The 26,769-nt window shown below is 41.0% G+C and overlaps 1 protein-coding gene across 2 annotated transcripts in view; it reads right to left on the minus strand.

Moving 5' to 3' along the window:
* LOC150077603 (putative fatty acyl-CoA reductase CG5065) overlaps positions 1-26,769 on the minus strand; it is a 70,866-nt gene that overhangs the window by 35,210 nt on the left and 8,887 nt on the right. For both annotated transcript variants that reach the window (XM_090386017.1, XM_090386016.1), the window contains exons 2-5: positions 19,492-19,631; positions 14,517-14,630; positions 12,087-12,262; positions 2,328-2,400 (exon numbers count right to left, since the gene is read on the minus strand). In XM_090386017.1, coding sequence (XP_090242143.1) covers positions 2,328-2,400; positions 12,087-12,262; positions 14,517-14,630; positions 19,492-19,614 — 486 coding nt within the window. In that variant the 5' untranslated portion in view covers positions 19,615-19,631. The remainder of the gene's footprint in view (positions 1-2,327; positions 2,401-12,086; positions 12,263-14,516; positions 14,631-19,491; positions 19,632-26,769) is intronic.

A 26,769-nucleotide genomic window follows, 5' to 3' on the forward strand; every position in this document is an offset into this window, starting at 1 on the left:
GTCAGACAAGACTTTCCCTTAACAAACCCATGCTGTGTCTGAATTATTGCTGCAGTCTTGTCTAGATGATCCTGCAATGCATCTTTAACCAGCGACTCCATTATTTTACCCGGAACAGAAGTTAAACTAACTGGTCTGTAATTACTCGTGTCACCCTTCGAACCTCCTTTGTGAATTGGGGATACATTTGCACATCTCCAGTCCGTGGGAACCTCCCCTGAATCCAAGGATGCTCTCATAATTATGGCTAAGGGTTTCCTTAGTTGCTTTGCCGCCTCCTTTAATATAACTGGATAGATCCCATCCACCCCAGGTGCTTTTCTTACGTTTAACTTCAACAGTTTCTCTTCCACTTTGCTCTCAGTTATTACAAAATCATTAAGTATCCTGCTACAATCTGATAACCTTAATTATCGAGGTTATGTTTTTATCTCGTCTTACGTTTTACTACCCTAATAGTTATTTGCCCATCATCTCTTTCTCTGCATCATGGACGTTGTTGTATCGAATTTATTGCCTCTTTCCATGTATAAAGATTAAAAATGATCCTATAAGTATTCACAAAGAGGGTGCAAGTGTAATTTGGAAATCCCTAATCTCAGCTTTCTTACCAGAGCTTCCCAATCCAACTCAATTAGCAGTTTCCTGAACCCTTAAGGGTGACTCCATGCATCAGAAAAGATACTTGCAGCTCTCTTGTTTAAGTGAATTCTATCCTTACAAAACAAGTTTCCTCTATTAACTAGGATAAAATTTTTAAAATTGTTTTATTAGAGTCATCCAGAATTTCTTCTATATACCCATATTTTAATGTGTCTGTAAATTGGGTGTGTTCTCTTGTCGAATTGCCTGTTTTGCTGGACAAAAAAAAACTAGTTTCTCGGAGAAAAAACCTTGATATCTGTGCCCGAGACTAACTCAGCCACGGACTGAAAAAAGCCCATAAAAGTTCCTCGCGTCATTGATGGGATTCGAACCTGGGCCTTTTCCACCCGGTGTGGGTGACGATTATACTGTTCTACACGCGCAGACCTATTAACTTGGGCAGGCCAAGTTGGAAAAATTTTCCACAAAGCTTTGGTTATATAACTCCTCCTATCGTGTCTTAGCAAAATTACAGATAACTCTTGCGGCATTTTTTCCAACATCACCTTATATTTCTCGACCAAGTTGTTATTTCTTTTTAGTCTAAAGTCATTAGTTCCCAACATATGCCCTTCAGTTTCCACAAGAACTGATTGACCAGCAACATCAATTTTAGTACCTGATAGCCACACCTTGGTTCGATTCCATCTGCCTGGATCGCGAAATACATTCCCATTTTCTCTAACAACTTTATTTAGGTTTATGTTGCTCCTGTCTTTTGGCAAGGTTTCAATTGGCATCCTCATTCCTTTTGGTTTTTGTAGGTCATTTCAGAAAACCCACAGGATTCAGTGGTGACATTGACCAAGCAGCTAGTTAGCATAATTTGAGTTAGTAGAACGTTTTAATAGAAACCTATTTATGACTGGAACTCTTTATGAACGCTTTAGAAACTAGCCTCGTCACAATATTGCTTGGTATCCGTAGCCTGAAGATCAAGACATCGATTACTATTAGTCTAAGGTGTGGCTAAGGTGCAAGGAAGCCGGAAGCCTCTGCTGCACCGTCTCTTCCCCCCCAAAAGGAACAAAAAAAATAATAATAAAGCAGCTATTTTTACTCCCTTCTCAAATAGGTATCTATCCGGCTAACCTTTGACTATTGCCAAGCTGTCAACCTCGACCATCATGAAGGCAACTTATTACAGTCACTTACAACTTTTTGGCTAAAAGAAAGCTTCCTAATCCAGACTAAAACTCTTCCTCTGTAATTTGAATTTATGACCACCTAGTTCTGCAATCATTCTGCAATCTAAGATAAAAGTTCTGCAATCTAAGATAAAATTTTACTTTCCAAATCCGTCTACACCTGAGTCAAATCTCCTCTGGTTGTCTAATTTCCAAGCTGTATTCGAAGTCTTTCTCATGTGGGCCCTTATGTCGTTATCTCGAGGGGCTTTGTACCCTTTCACTTACTGAAAGCACCATGTAAGTCGCAAAAGAATCACTTGCCTACAAATATACTTGGCAGGCGCTGCCCTACATGCTGGACAAAGAAGGGTACGTTTAAATTGCAAAAAAAAGTTTGGTTATCTCAAAATAGAGTTTGCTGGTTGTTATGCTTATCCAATAAAAATTATATTATGGAAAAAAGAAGCACTAATTACCACTAAAGATGAGAAAAGTAATTTAGCAAAAAAGTATAAAACAAAGAAGGAGACCATAATTTTTTGATGAACTTACTATTAAATGCGGCAGACACCTACAGAGCTCCAAAATCCTTAGAGTTCCTATCAAATTACATTTGCAAGTCTCCCTGAAAAATGAAAATTATTAATATTAAATTCATTCTATTCCTCGTGACAGAAACAATTTCTATTCCATAAAATGTAAATATTCGATAATTTTCGGTAATGAACCATTTAATTATTTCTCAACTCTCCTTCAGAAAGGAGGAAGATGTGGTGCTTAAAACAAGGCAACCCATGTTCAGAAAAAAGGTTTTATTAAGGGCCGAGAAGGCAGAAGTCGTAGTAGGTCACTAACGCTGGGTCAAGGTCATAGTGCTATCGGACTCGTTGAGCTTGAAAAACACCGAACAATGACATGACCCAAAGCGAAAGTAAGAAGCAGCAGCAGCAGCAAACGAACATGAAGGAATTCATCCAAACCTTAACTTGGAATTTTCAATGCTTCTGAAGTGAAATCCTCAGTACGTTTTCAGATCTTGAAAATAAATTGCTATGATTTACACTGAAAGGACAGAATTCGTGCGACACTTGGTTCCTGGGCAACGGAACGCTGTCACTACTCTCGCTAGTAGACGAACCCACCGCTTGGCAGCTATAGAGGTACACTGCATTCAAGTAGACGGTAATTCGATGTCAGTATGGATAAACGTCGTGAGTTAACCGACTTTGTAAGAGGGAAGATAGTGGGTGCCCGACGGATGGGTCACTCTATCGCGGACGTGGTACAGAAATTGCGCTATCCCCGTTCGACAGTATCACGAGTGTATCGGGAATTTCCGGAATAGCACTCATCGTGGACAGCGCTGTGGGCGGAGAAAGGTGGTGGATGAACGTGGCCGTCTGTCTCGCATTGTTTCAGTCAACTGGAGAGTGGCAGTGGCACAAATCAAATTCAAATTATTATATTAGGGCCACCCGTAATCTCTTACATATACTCATATATGTATTATGACTGTAAATTGGTCTGTTCTCTGTTCGATTTGCCTGTTTTGCTGGACGAAAATAACTTTTGCTATCTATGCCTGAGACCGACTGACTCAGCCACGGAGTGAAAAAAGCCCACTAAACTTCCTGGCGTCATCGACGGGATTCGAACCCGGCCTTTTCCACCCGGTGGGGGGCAGGTGACAATACCACTGTGCTACCCACGCAGACAGCGACAGCGGCACATGTGGACATGTGTTGTGTCTTATGCAAGGCGGCCTCTAAACGTTAATTCATCTCTGCCATGGTTCTCTGTGATGATATACAAGACTCTGTACAATGGCCAGAAATGAGTGTAGTGTTATGTTTGCGTAGTGTGCGTGTGTTGTATTGTTTAGCTATTTCTGGCCCCTCGACGTGGGCACCTGTACGTGGTGAGGGGACCTCCCAGTGATGCTGCTGGTTTACCAGATTAGCATCACTGGGATCCAACGCCCATACCTTGGTTCCAGGGTTACACCATTGGAATCCGGCGTGTGCAGCCGTGCGCCGCGACCCGTGGAAGCGGAAAGGGGGATCCTGGTGGTTGAGGGGCCCAGCCTTAATACACCACTTTGGCCCCTGCTTCGACAAGACGGGCGGTCCCGGACCGGCTCGACTGGGATCAATCGGCTGGTGGTCTTATACTGCTAGGGTCAACTGCGTTCCAATAAGTCTCCCTCCCTATGGTCCTGGGACGGGATAAAGACTTATTGGAAACGTGGGTATGGTGTTCTAAGCGAACTCGGCGTCCCACTCGTGTACGCAGTACCTGCTAGTTCACGAGTGGGCGCCCCCTCGTAGGGCTCCGTGGTGGGTGAGGTACTTAGGCATCAGACACTTTTTCTTTACTCCTATGAGTAATTTAAATCTTTCTTCTGGGGCCCCAACAAGGCCCCTACCTAATCGAGATGATGACGCAGATAACACCTCTGCAAAACGAGCCAGAACTGAGGATAAACCACCACCATCAGTGACACCGCTTTTCCTCATTCTCCATTCCACTGGAGAGCAGTCCATTGGAAAGATGTCACCCTTCTTCATCCAGAAAGGATTAGAAGGGTTGGCAGGTTCACCAAAATCCGTTAAACGACTGCGTTCTGGCGACCTTCTGGTTGAAGCTTCCAGTATAAAACAAGCGGAAAAAATCTTGAACGCTACATCCATAGGGGGAATACCTATCATCGTAACCCCCCACAGAACTCTAAATTCTTCACGTGGTGTCATATCAGAGTGGGATCTTCTTCACGTTTCTGAAGAAGAGATCTGCTCTGAACTAAAAGAACAAGGAGTGACAGCTGTCAAGCGTATATCGATTCGCAAGGATGGGAATCTCGTCCCTACCCGAGTTCTTATCCTCACGTTCAACACCCCACGGCCTCCAAGTTCCATCAAGGCAGGCTATCTAAACTGCCCAGTGAGGATTTACATCTCAAACCCACTGAGGTGTTTTAGATGCCAAAAATACGGCCACTCACAAACATCTTGTCGTGGTAACCCTGCCTGTGCTCGATGTGGTGTTAAAGACCACGAGAGCAAGGAATGTTCAGTTTCAAAACCAATCTGTATTAATTGCCAAGGAGAGCATCCCGCCTACTCTCGAGCATGCCAGCGGTGGAAGGAAGAAAAAGAAATCCAAAAACTGAAAACAGAGCTGAATATTTCCTACCCAGAGGCCAGAAAACGTATCCAACCAATAAATAGCGGGAAACCTTCATATGCTCAGAAGGTTTCTGCAAAGTGCACTATCGTACACAAACTGAGATGACTATACACCGAAAGAGTCATTCACTCCGATTGCCCGCTATTTACTGAATTCACAAAAGCCCACCAAAAAAACACAATCAGTTGCCACTCCTATATCCGTACCTCCTAGTGCTCCACCACTTCCAAAACCAAGTGGTAAAGAGCCTGCAGTAAGAACAGAAACAATGGATGTAGAGAAAAAGGAGGTACAGGATGAATCAGTCTTGGAACTCTTTGCGGAGGAAGAAATGGACACGGGACAGCGTCCATTCTTCCCCAAAAAAGATAAAGCCAAGACTGATAAAAGTAAGCCCTCAGCACCTCGGAAGCCGCCTGATGGACCCACCAAGCCAAAGTAATGGCTAAATTCCTACAATGGAATTGTCGTGGATTCCGGCGAAATACTGATGACATCAAGGCACTCCTGCAAAAGCACGAGCCAGTTTGCTTTTGCTTGCAGGAGACTTATCTAAAGGCAAATGATGATCCCACAATGCATAACATCACAATCTTTCGTAAGGATAGAATTGCGGATGGTCCTGCTCATGGAGGAGTGGCTATCCTTGTGGGTAATCAGACCCCAGTTCAGCCCTTGCTAATTACAACCAGCATAGAGGCTGTTGCAATTCGCCTTACAGTGGGATTTTTATTAACTGTGTGCTCTATTTATTTGCCACCTGGGGCTGACATCTCCCAGGAAGACCTTGATGATCTGGTATCGCAGTTGCCTCCCCCTTTCTTACTTCTCGGGGATTTTAACGGACATAACACCCTGTGTGGTAGTGCTAACATCAATGGAAGGGGACGGGTCATAGAGCGTATGCTCAATGACAATGACCTTTCGTTTCTAAATACCGGAACAAACACCTTCTTCCACATGCCTACCCGTACTTTTTCTGCCATTGATCTCTCTATCAGCTCCCCCTCTCTACTCCCTTCACTCACTTGGGAAGTGGAGGAGAATCCATACGGAAGTGATCACTTCCCTGTGATAACCTCGTTACACAGTGGGAGACCGTGTCTTCCTTTTAGGTTACCACGGTGGAAGATTGATCAGGCTGACTGGTCTGCCTTCCAACATCAGGCAAATTTTGATCTCAGCACCGTCAGTCAGGAGCCTATCAATGATGCAGTAACGTACATCACAGAAACTATCGTCCAAGCAGCTGCGAATGCTGTTCCAAAAACATCTGCCCGGTTTCCACCATTTCCCAAACCTTGGTGGAATTCACAATGCACAACAGCAAAAAAGGCTCAAAACAAAGCGTGGGGGATATTCCGCCGATATCCTACCACGACCAACCTTATAGCCTTTAAACGTGCACGAGCCAAAGCACGTTACATTCGCCGTCAGAGTCAAAAGGAATCATGGATCCGTTTTACATCATCTATTAACCAGGCTACCAATTCTAAGGTAGTCTGGGATAAAATCCGGAAAATGAAGGGAAAATATACATCCCACCCTTCTTCAATCCTAGATTATAATGGATGCGCTATTGCAGATCCAACTGCAATAGCCAATGCTCTTGGGGAAACATTCTCTAACATCTCAGCAACATCTTCGTATTCCCCAGAGTTCCTGGTCCTGAAACATAAACTGGAAAAACAGCCACTTAATTTTAAATCTAAGAACATCTATCCCTATAATGGGTCGTTCACTATTCAGGAACTGAAAAGAGCCCTCGCCCTTTCCAAAGCAAGTGCTGTTGGACCAGATGGCATCCATTATGAAATGGTTAAACATCTTTCACCAAAATCTATGGATTATCTGCTCTCTCTGTATAACAGAATCTTTATTGAAGGGCAGTTTCCGGATTCCTGGCGCAAGGCAATCGTTCTTGCCTTCGCTAAGCCAGGAAAGGATCCAAAAGTCACTACCAATTATCGTCCTATTGCTCTGACTAGCTGTCTGTGCAAAATCCTGGAGAGAATGGTTAATTTTCGATTAATGTGGTATTTAGAATCGAATGATCTTCTCTCCAGCATCCAGTGCGGCTTCCGAAAAAACAGATCAACTCTTGATCATTTAATTAGACTGGAAACATCCATCCGGGATGCTTTCCTAAAACGCGAACACTTGGTGTCAGTGTTCTTTGACATGGAGAAAGCGTATGACACAACTTTGAGATTTGGCATCTTAAAAGATCTGCATAGCCTAGGTCTTAGGGGGAATCTCCCCATTTTTATTAAAAACTTTTTAGCCAATCGATCTTTCCAAGTTCGTGTGGGATCCTCACTCTCTCGTTCCTTTAGCCAAGAGGAGGGAGTACCACAAGGATCAGTTTTAAGTGTCACGCTTTTCGCCATCAAAGTAAATTCCATCCCAGAACAACTTCCTCCAACCGTAAACAGTGCCCTCTATGTTGATGACTTTAGCATATTTTGTCAGTCATGCAACATGAGGGTTATTGAAAGACAACTGCAGAAAGCCATTGATCGTCTTAATTCCTGGGCACTTGCTAATGGCTTCAGGTTCTCGCCGGAGAAGACCGTTTGCGTGCACTTTTGCCGTAAGCGTAACCTTCATCCTGAACCTGAATTAAGGCTCGGACAAAATGCTATTCCAGTAGCGGCGGACACAAAATTTTTGGGACTCGTATTCGATAAAAAGCTGACCTTTCTGGATCACATCCGTCAACTCCGCACAAAGTGCACAAGAGGGCTGAATATTCTGCGCTCTCTTTCCTCAACATCTTGGGGTGCGGATCGATGCACCCTTCTACGCATCTACCGTGCACTTGTACGATCCAGACTAGATTACGGGTCCCAGGTATATTCTTCAGCCAGAGACAGTGCCCTTCGATGGCTGGACCCTGTCCATCACCAGGCTCTTCGTGTCGCTACTGGAGCATTTCGAACATCTCCTGTCCAGAGTTTATACGTCGAAGCAAACGAACCACCGTTATCGCTTCGACGTAAGCAGTTGTCTCTAAAGTACGCTTTTAAACTGAAATCCCTGCCAGACCATCCTACGTGGCTATCCGTTTTTGAGCCACGATGGGAAAATTTGTACAACACGTGTAAGACTGCCAATCGTCCTTTTGGTATTCGTGTCCAAGAGCTACTCAAAGAACTTAATATAAAGGTAGACAAGGTTGCCCAAACACCAAAGCAACCCCTTCCACCCTGGCATGCTCATGTCCCGGCATGTGACTTGTCCCTTAGAAATTGGGGAAAGTCGGACACTCCATCGTCTGTCTACCTGCAGCTTCATTCAGCACACCGAACTGAATATTCCGACTTCGCGCCAGTCTACACAGACGGTTCAAAGTCGGAATCATATGTGGGATCTGCTGCTGTCTTTACAGACAGCACTATATCAGAGCAGATTCCCTCTGAATGCAGCATATTTACTGCAGAGCTGCACGCCGTAGATTTAGCCTTGGATCGCATTAGTAAATGCCAATACCAACGGTTCATTTTATATTCCGACTCTCTTAGCATGTTACAGGCTTTAATATCTCTGAGATATAATCCACATCCAGTTCTGTCTAGCATTCAGCAGAAGATTCACTTCCTCCGTGGACGTGAATATGATATCCGCTTCTGCTGGATTCCTAGCCACATTGGGATTACGGGAAATGATTTGGCTGACGCCGCAGCCAAATCAGCAATTCCCAATAATCACCGCTGCCTGTCAGTCCCCTATACAGACTACAGGCAAACAATACACGAGAAGATACACCCCCAATGGCAGGATTCGTGGAATAGACAGACTGCGAATAAATTATATCATGTAAAGCCTGTAATTGAACCGTGGCAGTCTAGTCTGCGCAGGAATCGTAAGGAGGAAGTTGTTCTTGCCCGGACCCGCATAGGACATAGTCATTTGACTCATTCGTTTTTGCTGAGGGCTGATGACCCTCCTATGTGTGAGTCCTGTGGCACTATTTTAACTATTAGACACATTTTAATTGATTGTCCAGATTATAGTAATATCCGTTTTACCGCTTTTAATCATCTGACTGAGCCGTATACACTCAGTCAGATTTTATCTGACAATGACCATGTGTCTGCTATTTTTGGCTTTTATAAATTAATAAAGGTTTTTACTTGTATTTAATATTGTTATTTCTTTATTGATTTATCTTTTTGCATTTTATACCTTTGTTATTTTATATTTCGACATGGTGACCTAAGCAATTAGGTCAGTGAAACAAAATTTTTATATATCACCTGGTTTTGGCGCATTATAGCCTTAGTCGCTAATGCGCCAATAAAACCCAAGCAACAACAACAACAGCTATTTCTGGCCGCTTTGACAGTGACACAAATCGACTTCAACGAGGGAGGTGCCAGAAACGTCTCCACCAAGACCATCAGGCGATCATTAGCCGCAATAGGTTATGAGACTCACCAGAGTCCCATTGCTAACACCACGACACAGGACTGTACGCCTCAACTGGGCCAAAGGACATCAGCAATGGATCTTGGATGATTGGAGACGAGTCCGATGAGTCCCATTTCCATTATTTCGAGGGGACGGGAGGGTGCGTATCTAGCCGAAACCCCACTAAGTTATGCAACAGTCATGTGAACAACCAACTGTTCAGGCAATTGGACGGTCGATAATAGTCTGGGGCTGTTCAACTGGCACACGTTGGGACCTCTGGTACGTGTAGAAGCATCTCTGAACGGTCCAGGTTACATGTCCATCCTTGCAGACCATCTGCATCCCTTCATGGTCATCGTGCACCCACAGGTCAATGGACTCTTCCTACAGGACAATGGACTTTTCCTACAGGACAATGCACCTCCCCACAGAGCCGTGGTGACTAGAACATGGTTCAAAGAGCATTCCGCAGATTTTACCACCATGGAATGGCCTCCCCATTCACTGGACATGAACTCTGTGGAGCATCTTTGGTATGCTGTGGAAAGGTCCGTTCAAGCTTTGGATCCTCCACCCAGGAATGAGACCGAATTATGGACAGCTGTGCAGCAAACATGGATTGAAACACCTGTTGAACGCTTTCGTGAACTAGTGGACTCAATGTCTTGCCGTGTGACTGCCCTTATCCGGGCGAAAGGTGGGCCTACCCGTTACTAGGTAGGTATCCCATGATTTCTGTCCACTCAGTGTAGGTCCCATGTTCAGTGACTGATTGTTGTCAGTCTGAATTAGAATAGAAGGTATTTTATTCGTTTCTTTGATTTTATTGGGCAGCAAATTGGAATCAAATTTTGTTTTAAATTAGGAAAAAGTATAACAGCAACATAAACAAATGGAATATTAAAAGCAGCTTTTGTAGATGACACTCTATGTTGTTCGCAAAGTTTAAAGAGAGCCGCTTTTTCTGTAGAAGGTGACCGTCGATCTGGCCATCATTCAACTTCAAAAACCAATGATTCAATCGCTCGTGTTCATGATTTGGTCTGGAGTGATCGAAGTCAAACTACTCGCGATGTTGCTATTTTTTAAGGGATGTGTCAATCAATTTTAAAACACGATTTAGGAATCCGAAACGTTTCGGCCCAACATGTGCCACGCATCCTCACTGATGATCGAAGAGAGCGGAGAGTTCTCGCATATAAGGATCTTCGTCAATGTGCTGTCTTGACCCACACTGTTTCTTCCATCATTACTGGTGGCGAATTGTGGGTATATTGCTACGACCCAGAAACGCCCAGTCATCTGAATGGCAGACTCCAAGACTCAAAACAATTTCGACCAAATATAAAGACGGTGCTTTTCGTGTTTTTTTGTATTTCAAGGTTTTTTTCATTAGGAATTTGTTTCACATGGTGATCGTCCGAAGTTGCTCTAAAAAAAAGAAAGTCGGAAAATTGGGCTTCAGGGAATTGGATCACGATTCAATCTTGATGCATCATGTAAAGAGAGGCCACAATCTCCGTGCATACTTGTTTTTCATTCAAGAATTTTTTGCAAGCACTCAACCACTGTGGTTCCCCATTTTCACTGGATTTAGCTCCGTGTGATTTTTTACTCCAGTCTTGAAGATCTCCCCTTCCATTCGAGAGGTCACAGATTTTCAGACTGAGAAAATTATCCAGAACATATCACGGGAGTTATTAATAGCCTGTAAAGTTTACCATTCCCCGAACTTTTGATAACACCCTATGCACGTATATTTCAATATGAGGAGGCTGCTGATTGTAGCTGCATAGTTCAATTCAAGTATAAACTTCCACACCCCTTCACACACACCTCAAACTACTCGATTACAGAAATGTCTCGGAACGGATCTTCACCCTCCGCCTACTCGTCTCAATTAAAATGATAGCGGATGAATTCAATATGCCAAGATTTTGGCGGATGTGTAACTGGAGGACCCCCGAAACCATTAAGGGCCCCTCCCCTCTCTGCAGTCTGTGGATTGGAGACTCAGGATTGGAGACAGATTCTTGCCCATGGAGATGCTCCACAACGTCCATGAAATGGAAATCGACTACAAAAGTTACTATAACTAGTCACTGATTGCAATAAAGATATCATTCATTCATTCATTATCATGCAATATCAGAAGTCGCTGTAGATGTAGTAGTGGTTCATTGTCTTCCTTAGAAAGGCTTTGATCTGATGATGCACAAAAAACACAGAACGCAATTCGGAGAATCAAGGATGCAGATTCAAGCCACTACTGATCTCCTGTGTATGAAGCATATACAGAAGATCCGTAGGACAAACGGTACCTCATGAGAGAATGGTACAGATGTAGCCGCATGTAATGAGCTGCACTCCACAGCATAACCACGACTATGTGCCAGCTATCCTCCTACAACATGTGAATATGCCTGGATTTGAATCCCTTCAGGAGGGAAAGGATTTTACTGAGTTGAGTTTTTTTGAAATTCGCTAAGTGGTTCTGCACAACGATATGGGAGAAGGCTGCATGGTTGTTCTCTAGGAAATTCGGGTTTTTCATCCAATAAACAGACAAACCAACCATCAAATCCACACAGTTTATAGATATAATTCTGCATAGATTCCAAAATGTCTTCTGGGTCCACCAGAAGGGGAAAAAATCAATATTAATGCATGAAAGTTAGGGGCAGATGCTCTTGAATGTATCGAACTTACTTGAATGTCTTGTTAAACTTTACTTCTGCAGCAGAATGAACGACGATTGATACGTTATTCCTGACAACATCCAAATTAGCATCGGATAAGCCAACGTCAGGAAGAGTCACATCCCCACACAGAGGTATAACTTTTTCCAAAAGATTCCGTTGCTTCCTCCTCACTTTATCGAAGACCTGTGAAATTAAGAGGAAGATGCAATGTTAGGGTTTATTAAATACTAAAAAGCTTAATTAAATCCGAGATGTATTTTAAGTGATAGGCAAACTTCCAAGATAAAATTAATGCAGAAAATACTGCATTATAACAGGAAACCATTGCCCAAAGTCTTTAATGGAAAACATATTTTTTCTGTTAGAAATTTATTTTAAAGTTGCATTAAACAGTTCATAAGTTTATAAAGTTTTATAAATAATATACTATACATTTAAAGTGGCGTTTCGGGTATCTTATCGATACCTATCATCAGACCATGCTGCTGTCAGACTCCTGCTTGCCAATGCTACCAGACCATCAAGTGTTGGTACATGCACATCAAGTTCTGGTAACATCGGCAAGCAGGAGTCTGCCAGCAGCATGGTCTGATGATGGGTATCGGTAACCCAAAAACTTCTCTTTAAATGTATAGTGGTTTGAGCTATAAGCTTAATAAACTATAGTATTAATTTCACGTGGCTATTAATTACACTAATTAATCTACTTGAATTCTTAATTACAATTTTCAGGAAATAAACGTGAAAGGAAGATTGTTCCAGAAAACGGAAGTTGAAGGGATAAATGAAGAAGAAGAGAAGTTCTGTGAGTTTGAAGTTGGACAGTAAATTGATGTTGACTGGTTTGTAAGAGAGAGAGAGAGAGAGAGAGAGAGAGAGAGAGAGAGAGAGAGAGAGAAAGGAACGCAGTAGGAACAGAAGGTGTATAAAACAGAGAGTGGCGAGACTTTGTAAGAGATGAGTCATCAATTGACCATGTTTATCCTATTTTGAAGGGAGTCTAGAAGCCTGAAAGATGTTTTGGAGTGAACCACCAAACTTGGTGGAATATTGTTTCAGAATATGGGAAGAATATTCCATGGTAAGGTGTTGAAATACATGGTAGAGGTTTGTAACGCCAAGAGCGAAAAAGGAAACCCACTTTCTTTCTCTTTTTTTGGTGTAGAGGAAGCAGTATTTATGACGTGGCTTATGACAAGTGAGAAAGAGAGAGAGATTAGAAGTCAAGGTGATCCTATCAGAGATGTGATCTTGTCTAGAAATTTCGGTGCCATCGAAGGTGAACCCACGAGCAGGAAATTATTTATTACAAGAAATGAGACAGGATTGAATTTCAGAAGGACTGAAGTTAACTAAGTTTTCTTAGCCTTACTGGGAATTATCTGAAGATCAGCATTCAACGAATTGATTATCGAAAATTTGAAACTGTGTACGTTAAAGTTTCTCAAGGTGGAACGTAGAATGCAGTGTGCCATCATTAGCAAAACTATGGAAAGGATTTCAGCCAGCGGAAAAGGTCAGCAACGCACAAGAAAAGAATGGGATAAATAACTGAATCTTGGAGAAACTCAGCATTCATGGAGATGTCTATTGTCGCCCTCAGTGAGAGTTGGGAGAGCAAAAATCAATCGGCAATCCATAAAATAGGGGCTTGTGTAGAAGAGCTTTATGCCAAATATGATCAAAAGCCTTAAAAATATCAAGACACACTGCTCAAGTTTAAACACATTTTTCATAAAATTTGTCCAGAGGTACATTTGGAAGAGCCAGTCTGCCACTAATAGTTCCATATTGTCGGAATCCATATTGGCGATCACTGACCAAATGGAAGGTTTAGAGATAGTTTAAGAGTTGGCAGTTAATGGATTTCTTCGTGACTTGGGAAAGAGTAGAGATAAGTGCAGTGGAGCGATAATAAAAAGAGGACTTTGTCACTTTTTTGGGAAGGGAACTGACTGAACGTATTTCCATGCACTAGTGGAATAAGAAAGTGTGAAAATACCACTCAAAAAAAAACTGCATGTTCAGGAGAACACATTTAGAGAACAAGTGGAGAAACATCATTAGGAGGTATTGATTCTTGATATCAAACTGTTCAAAATTCTTCTAGCATCCTTCTGATAGAAAACGGAATGGGCTTTCGGAATGGTTCAATGAAATTCTGCATTCATCTAGCAAATAAGCAATGTTTCAATATTCCTATATCATTCATTCCACAAAGCAACCACTATGAAACACAGTACACTATTAATTAACTACAACCAGTACATTTTTAATTAACTAAAAACTAATCTTGAGTATTTTACCAAGCATTTGCTGTAATGTAAAATTCTCCATTAACATTTAAAACCATTAAAAGGTTAACCATTAAAAGGTTACATCTAATAATATGGTACTTTAATATGCTGAGAAACAGAAATTAATCTAATTTTCTTACAATGTCACTCATCAGCTCGCCAAAACGTTTCTGGTAATCTGCTTCTTTTGATCTCAGCAGGATATAGATGTTTCTTATTCCAGGGCACGATCTCAGCAGCTTTTCAAGGAGTGCCTGAAATAAACAATTCCAGTTAATATTCAAAAGTTTTTTTTTTTTTAATTAAAAATTATTGAGCAGCTTTTTTGGAACTATAAAGTTCCAAAAAGCCTCCATTATCACAGAATCAAAACGTCAGCGCCCCTGTCAGGAGAACTAACTGAAATACTCAAAGAACACTAAGGGGTCTTCTTTACTTAAATATCAACAAAGCCCTCATGAGAATTGAGCTTTGTTTGCCAACAGTTGAATGGAGTCAGCTGCTAACTTAGTTTGTGGAAAGAATTGCTGGAACACAAAAATGGCTGTAACTCGGAAACAGAGCGGGATCAGACCTATGTTTACATGAACTGTTTTTTTTTATTGTTTTTAAGGTCCTAAATCCATCCCTGAAGTGGGTCTCACATGTTATTATACACCCTGTATAACAATATTCATTTTACATAAAAAACCTTCAGTTATGTTTCGTGAAATTAGACGTATATCATAGCGTATTTTCATACCATATTGGTCTAAAAATGTATGCTTATTGATTGCGGCACGTGTTCTGACTTGTAGACAGACAGACGGAAAAAGATTGCATTCTGGACTCCTTTAGAAGAGAGCAGTCAGGTTAATTACTGATCTGTCTTTTACAAAGTCTCTCAAGGAACATGAAAGAAAGGTTGTAGGGTCACCACCCCAGTTTTGGGAAAATATACCATGGGAGGACGAATATGAGATTCGCACAGAGTGAGTAATCGTTTGGAAGAATAGAAAGGCCGAAATCGAAAAATGAAATCCTTTTTTTATGCAAATGAAGCAATGCACGTGATGTGCTTATCCCCAGAGAGATTATAAGTCGAGATATCCCTAATATAAATATGCGATGCAGAGGAAATGTCATCAGGAGCAATAGCGCCTGATGACATTTCCTCAGTAGCGAATTTACCACGTAGAACGCTCGAATTAGTCCTCGTGGGCAGTACAGTTGGTAGGATCACCGGCCTACCCACACCAGGTGGGAAAAACATGAGTTTGAGTCCCGTTGATGACGTGAGGAACTTTTATGGGCCGCTTTACACCGCGGCTGAATTAGTCGGTCTCAGGCGAGGGTCGCATGGTTTTTCTCCCGAAAACTAGAGTTTTTCATCCAGAAAAACAGAAAATCGACCTCCGAACACTCGCAATTCAGAAACAATATACACGGAGCAATATGGCCTTAGTCGCCGATACTCCTAAAATCCTATAAAAAACTGGCGAAAAGAGAGCGCGTTGTGTGCCGGAGAATCGTCTTGATGCAGCATCCAACCAATCTTCCACAATTCAGGTCTCTTCCTTCGAATTTTTTTACTCAGCCATCTCAAGACTTTCAATGCAATATGCTTGATTGACAGGCTGATTTGATGAGACGCATTCAGGCATAATAATACCTTTAATATCGAAGAAAACAAGAAGCACGGTTTTCATTTTTGATTTTAACATTCTTGCCTTTTTTTTTGGTCTGGGGGGAATTGTTTTGTCTTCCATTGCATTGACAGTCTCTTAGTTTCTGGGTCGTACTGGAACAGTCAACTTTCATCGCAAGTTGTTACAGTACTCAGAAAGTCTGGAACTTCAATTTTTTTTTTCAGAACATGTCCATAAACTTGGAGTCTTCTCATTCCTTGATCTTTATTCAAAATTTTTAGCACACACTTTTCTTGTGCCTAAATTTTCAGTTAAAATTTCCCTGACTGTTTCTTTGTCCATATTGAGTTCAGATGCTTAAACGAAGATCACTTCTAATCAAGGCCCTTATACCATCTACGGTTTATCCACTTTTCATGGATACCAGACAGCCATAGTTCGACACAGGTTCTTCATCGTCTTCCACATTCTCTCTTCCTTCTAAAAATATTTTATTCCCTTCAAACACGCGAGCTCTTGACATAATATCTTCCCCCAAAACGTGACATAAAAACTCCATAACTTTCAGTTGGTGTTTTCTTTAGTTATTGTAAAAAATTAGGAAGAGTTCAAGGTCAACTGTTTAGATGTGGACAGCAAGGTTTTCCTCCCTAAAACTCAAGTTTTTCGTCCAGCCAAAACACTTATCGGGCAGATGAGTTAGTTAACAGGCAGCCCTAATATACAGTATTTTCAGTTTTAAGTAGGAACAACAGGTTTTGAGTTAGAGCGTCAGTTCAATGACGTCATTTCCGCCTCTTGCGTTCATCACGCGTTCCCTGCAGGCAGGGAACTCGTGATGAATAAAGTTATCTCATACAATGCCGGTCCACATATTTACGCTAAATCCTACTTGGAAGCAGGATTGCGGAATCGTGTGAGGATTTTCCATTGATGGTCAATGATTCGGAGATTGCGTATGCTGAATATTCCATCTCGTGTAAATGTTGCCTCGTCAGTCCAAAGGATACTGACAAGAAAGTCAGGGCTGTTGTTGATACGATTAAGCATCCATGAACAAAACTATACCGCACTTCCACAATTACGATGGACGCTGACAAACATACGACTATTAGGGTGTCACCTTTGTTGGAAAACAAAGGTGACACCTTTGACTTTCGGTGGCTGCAGCTATTGCATTTCCTTCACGTACACAAGGAATGTCTTCTAACGTTAATGCTCTTCTACCAGCCATACACGTAATCGGTGCTGTACCACAAAAACGACCCTTGTTGCAACCTTACATTTTCATCGCGCGGTTTATAAAAAACACAGTACGACAATTTATATAACATTTTGTGGAACAATCTAATTTGCATACCCCCACTTCGTAATTTTCACAAAACTCTAAACGTCACTAAGCTGTTTAACGCTCCAACTCAAACCTGATGCTCCTACTTCAAACTGAGTGTAGATTTTTCTTCTTGCCTTTTAATGAACCATTCTGTCAATAATTATCGACCAGGACACCCTGTACGTACGCTGGTCAATTTGAATGCCGTGGTGACTGATAACCCCCCAACTGGTGTTGTGTTGCCTTTTAAAAAAATCTAGGGAAACACGATTCTTGAAGCTGATTTCTACCTCCACTACACGTAGCCCTTCCATCGACAAATGTCTTTTATCTGTCAAGATATCAGGCATCGTGTATGGTCTTTTTGGATGCAATTTAGCATTTGTTAGATTGCATTTACATTTCCAGATTTTCAAATTGGCCCAAAACATAACGTAATGGACAAGGTCGGACAGGTTTAAGCATTTTCCGTTTGGCGATCGCGGAATTTATGGGCTGTCCAACCGGAAAACCTCGCTATCGATGAGGGATACTTGTGATTAATAAAAAATTGAGGGCCCTAATAATTACCAGTCTGCCCCTGTCGCTATGCGTTCAAGGATAACATCATCCACCAAACTTTTTCAACAAACCTTGTAGCTACTGTACCAAGAATCCCTTCACTCTTAAAATGGCTGTGTTTCCCATGATGAACTGGAGTTTATGTTCGAGGTTCGTTACGCAGGGCTGGAAGTACGACAAGAATATATTTTTTATAATTTGAACTGGGAACATTTGTTGTACTGTAATCCCGTTCCACACTTGTTCGATAAAATATTATACATTAATCATTTATTAGAAAAGATCAGAGGGGAAAAAAAACATTTTGCAACTTTTTTTTGCTTTTTTGGAAGACGTCTGGGAGTAAATTTGTTGAATGGACAATTCATAAGAGGATAAATTGACCACACCATGGTTGGTAATATTCTCTTCTGTATGTGTTACACAAGATTTCGTCGTGTCACCCTCTCCGTAATTATACGCTGCAGACCCACTCCCCCTTCGTCTTGTGTGGTATTATTCCCCCCTACTCCAAACCTCTACTGCAGTGTTATTATTCCTTATACGAAGTAAGCGTTGTGGTTAATTAGTATGTCTCACGATTATTTCAATTGCTTGCGCCTGTTTCCTTATTTCAATATTTGATTTTAGATACGCCCAATCATTAATATGTAAATAACCCTCTTTATCTTATTACGTAAACGTTGTAGTTGGCAAAAGTCCGCATAATTTTCCAGTATTCGTTGGCTTCCTTATAGGAAGCCAACGAATACTGGAAAATTTTTCCACAGTTCGAGCTACCACCCTTTTACATATAAAAGGAGCATTATTTTTAACCATTTTCATAATGGATATAGATTTGGAGATGGGTACAAAAAATGACAGGGCGGATCACAAACATTTTATTAAAGTTCCGTGTATACAGCTTTGGTATAGACAATTTATTAACATATTTAAGATTGTTCCACATCCCATGAATAAGCTCCATGCCGTCTTGAAATATAGGACACATGTAGTTCCTACCTTGGAAGCTTACAATATTTCTTGTTGTGGGTGCAATTCTACTTATATTGGCTCGACCCAAAGTTTACTTTCGGTACGGATACAGCAGCATTTGGGATCAGGTAGGACGGGTGCCTCTGAGCTTGCGTTTCATGCAATCACTGATGGACACGTGTTCCTTTTTAATGAATCCAAGGTTCTTAATAAACAGCGTGATTATTTTAAATTATTAATTTCAGAAACAGTAGAAATGAGATTAAATGTTAATTCTATTAATATACGCAGACCTTATAATATTTCGGACTCGTGGACGCTAACGCGCATGCATGAATAGTAATTCATACATTGGTTTAATTTGATATAAAACAGGAGAGGGGATGTTGGTTGGTGGCCTCCGTAAACAGTTTCCAGATAGCCTACAGCACAAAATTGTTCCACTAAGGGAAGCACAATTTTCACGTACTCAGGAATAATTCGTAAAATCTAATCAATTATCTAAGGATGATAAATCAGCGGGCTGTGAAACTTGTAAATTAAGGAAGAGCAAGTAAGAAGGAATCTCTTAAAGTAGCAAATTTTGTATTTCATGCATATATTTTGCAATTCACTTACCATGCCGATGAACCCTGAAGCTCCTGTAATGAGAATTGATCGGCCAGCAAAAAATTCTGGAATACGTGCAGGAATTTCGTGCTTGGCATTTTCGGGCAGAGTTTCGCTTCCAGTTGAAGTCATTGCAACACACCTTTGGACTGCAGAGAAAGAAACAAGAATTTTTTACTATTATTTCTTTGAGACAATGACTGCGCTTCATTCATATAATCAAATGCTAGTAGATAGAGGAGGAATTAACCACAGATTGCTTCAGGTGATGAAAGGGTGCAGCTCGATATATCAGGGCTGTTGTTGATACGATTAAACATCCATGAATAAAATTATACCGCACTTCCACAACATGGGGGACAAAATTTTTAAATCAACTAGATTATTGTTATTTATATCAACATGTCAGGGAAAGTACTAGGGAAAAGAATACTGTAGACCTCATCATCACCCATGAATCAGATGACATAACAGGGCTGACAGTAGAGGAACCAGTAGCAGGAAGTGATCACGGAGTTCTACGGTAGACGATGAAAAGAGAGATAGCAGTAGTTAAAGGCAAAGAAATGGAGTATAATTTCAGAAAAGGAAATTATCTTGCCTTATGGTACTACTTCGCCACTATTAACTGGGTAGATATCGCGCAGAGAATGAATACAATTGAACTGTGGTATACCTTTAAAACCATTAATTCCAAGTTGGATGAATAATGAAGTTGCCAAATTACTTGAGCAGAAAAAGACGGCATGGAAAAGTTACAGTGCAATAAAAAGTACTGAAGCCTATAACAGATACAAATTGATCTGTATTAGTGCCATAGAAGAGATTAGGCAGGCAAAGGGCAGATTATGAGAAATCGCTTGCAAAGAGAGAAAAGAGGGGGGGATAAAGAATTCTTCATATATATAAATGCAAAGAAGAGAAGGATAAACCAGATCGGACCTTTATGTAATGGACTCGGGATAGTATTAGATACCCCAGCTGAAGTTGCAGATGAACTCAACAGTTACTTTGCATCGATATTTACAGAAGAAAAACCCTTCACGTCAATGAGGAATTCTGGGAGTGAAGTTGAAAAAAATGTAATTAATGATGTTGAAATTTCATATGTTTATTTAATGAAAAACCTTTCTAGCCTACAGGCCAATAAGGCTCCCAGGGGTGATAGCATTTACCGCACCATAATCTTAAGGAAGGCGGCAAGTGAGTTCATTGAACCATTGAGGCTAATTATGCGAGCATCATTGGACTTGGGAGTGATTCCGTTGGATTGGAAAAGTGCCAATGTATCTCCAATAAATAAGGGCGGTGGTTCTAAGAGCGAAGTGGGAAATTACCAACCGGTTAGTCTAACTTCAGTAGTAGGGAAAATCCTGGAGACTATGATCAAGGGTAGAATTCAGGATCACTTAGATAGAAATAGAATTCTGAAGGATACTCAGCATGGTTTTGTAAAGGGAAAATCATGTTTAACTAATCAGGTTAGTTATTTTGACAGGGCCACTCAAGAACTGGACTTTGGGAATAATTTCGACATTGTTTGTTTGGATTTCAGCAAAGCATTTGACTCAGTCCCACATGAGCGGTTACTTTATAAGCTGAAACAGGTTGGAATCACAGGGAAAATCCTTAGATGGATAGCTGGATGGCTTCAGGGCAGGAGGCAGAGGGTTGTGATAAATGGCTATTCATCAGATTGGGTTGATGTAAGAAGTGGGGTTCCCCAAGGATCAGTATTAGGACCATTGTCGTTTTTGATTTTCATAAATGACATCGATGAAGGGATGGAGGGCGTGTATCTAAATTTGCAGTTGATGTAAAGATTGGTAGAGTAGTTAATGATTGCGGCCATGCAGAGCTTCTTCAGAATGATCTATATAGACTTCAGGGATGGTCAGAAAAATGGCAGCTATGCTTTAATCCAGCAAAGTGTAAGGAATTGCACCTGGGGAACAGTAACCCCAAAATAACTTATACACTTGGCAGAGTTAAACTAAAGCCGGTAGTGGAAGAAAGGGACTTGGATGCTACGATACGATCAGGTTTAAGTTCTCTGAGCATTGTAGACAGGTTGCAAGGGAGGCCCATGGTGTCCTATCGATGATGTATCGAACAATTGCTAGTAGAGATAACGACGTCATAATCCCATTATATAAGGCTTTTGTTAGACCACACTTGGAATACTGTGTTCAAGTATGGAGACGGCACCTAAAGAAAGACATCGTGCTTCTTGAAAGGGTCCAAAGACGGGTAACTGGCCTGGTGAGATCGGCAAAAGCGCGTCCATATGAGGAAAGACTTCGAATATGTGGGTTGCAGAGCTTGGAAACTAGACACCTTAGAGGAGATTTGATTGAGGTGTTTAAGACTCTGATAGGCATCAGTAAAATGAATAAGGACGAAATTTTCACGTTTTTATAAATGATTGATTGTAGAACAAGGGGCCGTAATTTCAAGTTACAGGGGGGAGGGAGTTGTGTAGACTGGATTGCAGGAAGTTTTATTTTAGCCAGCGAGGTATAAATTACTGGAATAAGTTGCCTACATGGGTGGTAGAGGCTGACAGTTTGGGGAAATTCAAAGATCAGCTCGATACCTACGGGAGGAGGGAAATGCTTAGGTTGTCCATTTCCTTTTCTCTTATTTATTAATTATTATAATATATATATATATATTTTAATTTTCTTTTTCATATTATTATTTTATTCTTATCATTTTATGTTATTTATTTTATTATATTTATTTATTTTTTTGGCTGCAGCATAAGCTGCAGCCAAAAAAATAAATAAATATAATAGGCTTCCTTGCACTATGTAGCCATTGCTATACTAATGAGACGAGAGGAGCAGGTGTGCAACTCTGTGCTGTACCAAGGGATGTCGTTCTCTGTTCTAATTCTTATAAATCTTTAACCTCATCTTAAATCCTCGGCACATTTCATTTCTATTTCACTTATCTATTACCATCGTATTTTACTGAAACACGAAGTCGTTCTCTGTTTCATGGGGACAGTGGGTGTGTCTGACTTCAGTCTATTTTAACTGAACCATTTTGCTATGATCTTGTATTCTCACGCGTTCCATTCTTGTACGAAGGCAAGACCCCTTGCCTTGTACGAAGGCAAGGGGTCTTCTGATAATGACAGAAGACCCCTTGCACAGATTTCACTTCGATAAATGAAAACTGTAGTGATAACTGAATACAAAATATACAGTATTTCCAAGTGTAGATTTATATATTAATAATGGCGTATCAGTTAAGAAAAAGAAGTTCAACTAGGCTGCAGCTGAATATCTACAAACATGCAATGATATTCACCTTAGTATGCTTTCAAGGAAGAAATTACTGAATATTGAAAGGAAAAAAAAAAATTTTACTTCCTAGAATTGCAACTTGGCTGCCTTGAAAACCTGCCAGCTGAACAGAAAACATGTTTTTACCTCATTTTAATCAGAGACATGATACGCATCAGAAGCTTCTCACACAAATCTGGCCATTTCAACGCTATTTGGTACAAGCAAGCAAGTACCGATCAGAGAGGAATTAAAACAATTCCCAATACACTGCTCGACAAAATTAACAGAACACGTAGAAAACGTAGTGTAACTCGTGCACTTTGCGATGAAACGGGACAAAATTTGGTCTGGTGTTGTACCATAGAATAACGATGAAATGAGGAGACAGTAAGAAACTTCGGACAGGGATAAGGGACATTTATAGGGGTTGTATAAGAATTGCTAGAAAGGTCACATGACATCGCTACAGCGTATGATTCCCTCCAATGGCTAAACAGGCCTGACATGAATCATGCTTGATATAAGGATATCTATAAGATTCTGTGGCAACAAATCCCATACTTCCATCAGCGCAGACCTTAACTCACCAAGTGACCGATCGAGGAGCTGGCTCAGCGTGCAATGCGAGCCGAAGGGCGTTCCACACATGTCGCATCGGACTTAAGTCTGGTGATCGTGCTGGCCACGGCAGTTGTTGGGTATCTTCAGTTTCATAGTGTGTGTTTCAAGATATTCCTCCACCACTTGAGCTCTATGTGTAGTGGCGTTGTCGTGCATGAAAAGAAAATCTGGACCAACCGTATCCCTAAAAAGTTGCCCACAGTTCTGCGAAGAGGTACGGAGAACTAAAACGTTTTCGGTACCTCTTCGCAGTTACAGTATTCCCATCAAAAACATGAAGGCCTCCAGCCGTTGATCATTATTCTGCCCTACACAAGAACACCGCCTCCTCCGTAAGTGTCCCTTTCTCTAAGTTGGAGGGATGGTACCGCATTCCTCGTTGTCTCCAGATGAAACAGCCTCTAGAATCTGTTTGTAGGCTAAAAACGGGACTCATCGAAGAACAGAACTGTACCCCATTTATCAGGGCTTCAAGTCACTAGTTTCGACGAGCTCTGTGTTAGCGGTTTCATTGCGTAGAGTCCACTTGAATTGAGCATTCTTGTTTGTTGTAACCGGGTTTTAGGAACATCAGCGATTAAGATCATATTGCTCCGTGTATATTTCTTAAATTGTGTGTTCTGAGGTCAATTTTCTCTTTGCTGGATGAAAAACCCGAGTTCGGGGGGAAAAAGCCATGTTACCATCGTCTGAGATCGACTAACTCAGCCATTGTGAAAAAGCCCATGAAAATTCCTCCCGTCATCGACGGAACTGGAACTCATGAGTCTTCTTAACACAGTCCAGTTGGAAATGTTTTCACCTGTGGCCGCAGCAACCTAAAGAGACAGTTGAAGACAGGACATTGTAGGGTTCCGTGTTGCTGTTAGAGCCAGATAGCGGTCTGTTCTGGTTGACGTAGCACTCGAGCGACCTTGGCCAGCTGTTCTTGTAATGGTTTCTGTCTCCTGAAACTGCTTCCATGATGCCGAGACGGCACTGTGTGACGCATCAGGCCAACGTGCCACCTTCTCCTGCCACTGGCCGGCTTCAAGTCGTACAACGGCCCGCCATCTCTAAGAAGGATGTAAACACCCATGACTTGCCATCCTGAGTACTGGAGCTGTGGCTGTTCCACTGAACAAGCCAAAAAACGAGACTCAACTGATTTGGTCCCAACCCGTGTTTTCCTAGGCATGAATAATTTGCATAATGTTCTCAATGTGGTAGGTCGATTTCTATTGGATGCTCGGAATTTGCATACCAGGATGCCTATTATATCAAATATTTGCTTTCGGCGATACTGTGACAATAAAATATTCATGAAAAGCATTTTGTTCCGTTAATTTTGTCGAGCAGTGTAGAATTTCCTCATATATATTTTTATATGATCGGCCACGTGTTCAAAGATTTGAGCTTGTCCAAAAAAAGTGAAATATGTATTAATAATTACTAAATCGTTTGTATAGCTTAGCTTAATTTTCAGCACTCACCTCGTAGTAATCCGCTTAGCTGGTGGAGAGATTTACCACATACATAGTGGTTATAGGAATCTAATAACTTTCAGGGATTATGGGTTTAAAACTAAGTTGTGGGCCACAAAAATTTTTAAGAAAGGAAAGTGCACCTTCCATTCTATGGTTGCCTAATTAAATTAAATTAAATTAAGAAAAATAAAAAAAAAATAGAAGCTAATAGTCGCGCACGAGCGACTTTCGAGATTCCTCGTCTTCAGTTAGCTATGGTGGGGGGAAGAGAGCGCGCTTGTGTTATATACGGGTTGGGTTCCCGAAATGCATTTCAGTGCACGTGGAAACTTAATACGTGCTAAATTCCAAATGGGGGAGAAATTGGCGGGAATCGTTTTGTTTAACACGTTGAGTGATGTATGGCGCTTAAACCATTCGATAACGAGGGCTTCGTTTTCAAGGATTTTGTAGCTAGAATTTAATTTAACTACTGTGATGGCTGAATCGATGAGTGGGTTGTGATTTTGAGATTGGACGCGTTGTGTTAGTTCTGTACTTGCTGAATTAGTTTTGAAGCTATCAAAGTGGTAGTATGCGCGTGTGTTGGAAATTTTTGATGTCCCGAATTTTGCTGTTGTACTGCCTATGTAACATGCTTGGCAATCTGATTGGCATCTGATCAAATATATAATGTTGTTGTAATCTTGTGTCTCGTACTCGTGTGTTGTCTTGTATGAATTGAATTTGGAACTTAATTTGTTATAAGATGTGAATATTAATTTGATATCTGTATTTTTAAAAATCTGTTGAAGTCTTCTAGCGTACTGTTGATGATATGGGAGCGCGATAAGGGGTTTATGTGTCTTATTCTTGTTCACGTGGTTAATAATTTTGTTTGGGTTATTAGTGTGATTATGAACTTTGGTGATGGTTTCTTTTATTAGTTGTGATGGGTATTTCCTGTCGATGAATTTTTTGGTGAGGTATTCCAATTCTATAGGTAGGTCTGTTTGTGTGTGACTATATTTTACAGCGTTGTATATCTGGTTGTATAGAACTGCTTTTTTGATGTATAGAGGGTGGTGTGAGTGGTAGAGTAAGAATTTACCTGTATGTGTGTTTTTTCTGTATATTTTGGTGCTTAAAGATGTGTTTATTTTGCATACAGTGAGGTTTAGAAAATTAATTTTATTATCGGTTTCTACTTCGAGCGTGAATTTGAGTCTTTCATGTGTTGTGTTAAAGGTGTTCAGTAAAGTATCGATGGTGGTTCTGTTGCCTATTAAGAGGACGTCATCTGCATACCTCATGTATAGTTTAATTCCTGGGGGAAAGGGTTGGAGAATTTTTTCTTCGATAGATGCGAGGTAGATCTCGGACAAAGGGGCAGAGATACCGAGGCCCATGGGAAGGCCGAAAATTTGTTCGTAGATGTTATTTTGCAATTTAAATTGTTTGGCGTCAAGTAATAGTGATGTGAGTTCTAAAATGTCATTAATGTTTAAGTCGGTACGTTTTGTTAATGTGTCGTCTTTAATTAATAGTTCTTTAAGGGCCAGTAGCATGGATTCGATGTGTACGTTTGTGTATAGGGAGACGACGTCGAAGGACGCGAGAATATCGTTTTCAGATATGGTTATGGAAGTTATGTATTCGTGTGCTTGTTTAGTATTGTAGACCCTGAACCGAGAAAATCTCATTAAAGGTGAAATAATTTTGACGAGGAATATGGATAGGTTAGCATAGGAGGACTGTTTATAGGAAACGATGGGCCTTAAAGGATAATCTTGTTTATGGAGTTTGACTATTCCAAAAATGTGTGGGAGAATGTTGCTGCTTATGCCTATTTGCTGGAGGGAATGTAAATTAATTTGTTTGTTGGCTCTGAGTCTTCTTAGGATCCCATCAAGTTTATTTTTAAG

The sequence above is a fragment of the Mastigoproctus giganteus genome, chromosome 12, assembly GCF_048544385.1.
Source record: "Mastigoproctus giganteus isolate SK-2022 chromosome 12, ASM4854438v1, whole genome shotgun sequence".
In the NCBI taxonomy this organism is placed as follows: Eukaryota; Metazoa; Arthropoda; class Arachnida; order Uropygi; family Thelyphonidae; genus Mastigoproctus; species Mastigoproctus giganteus.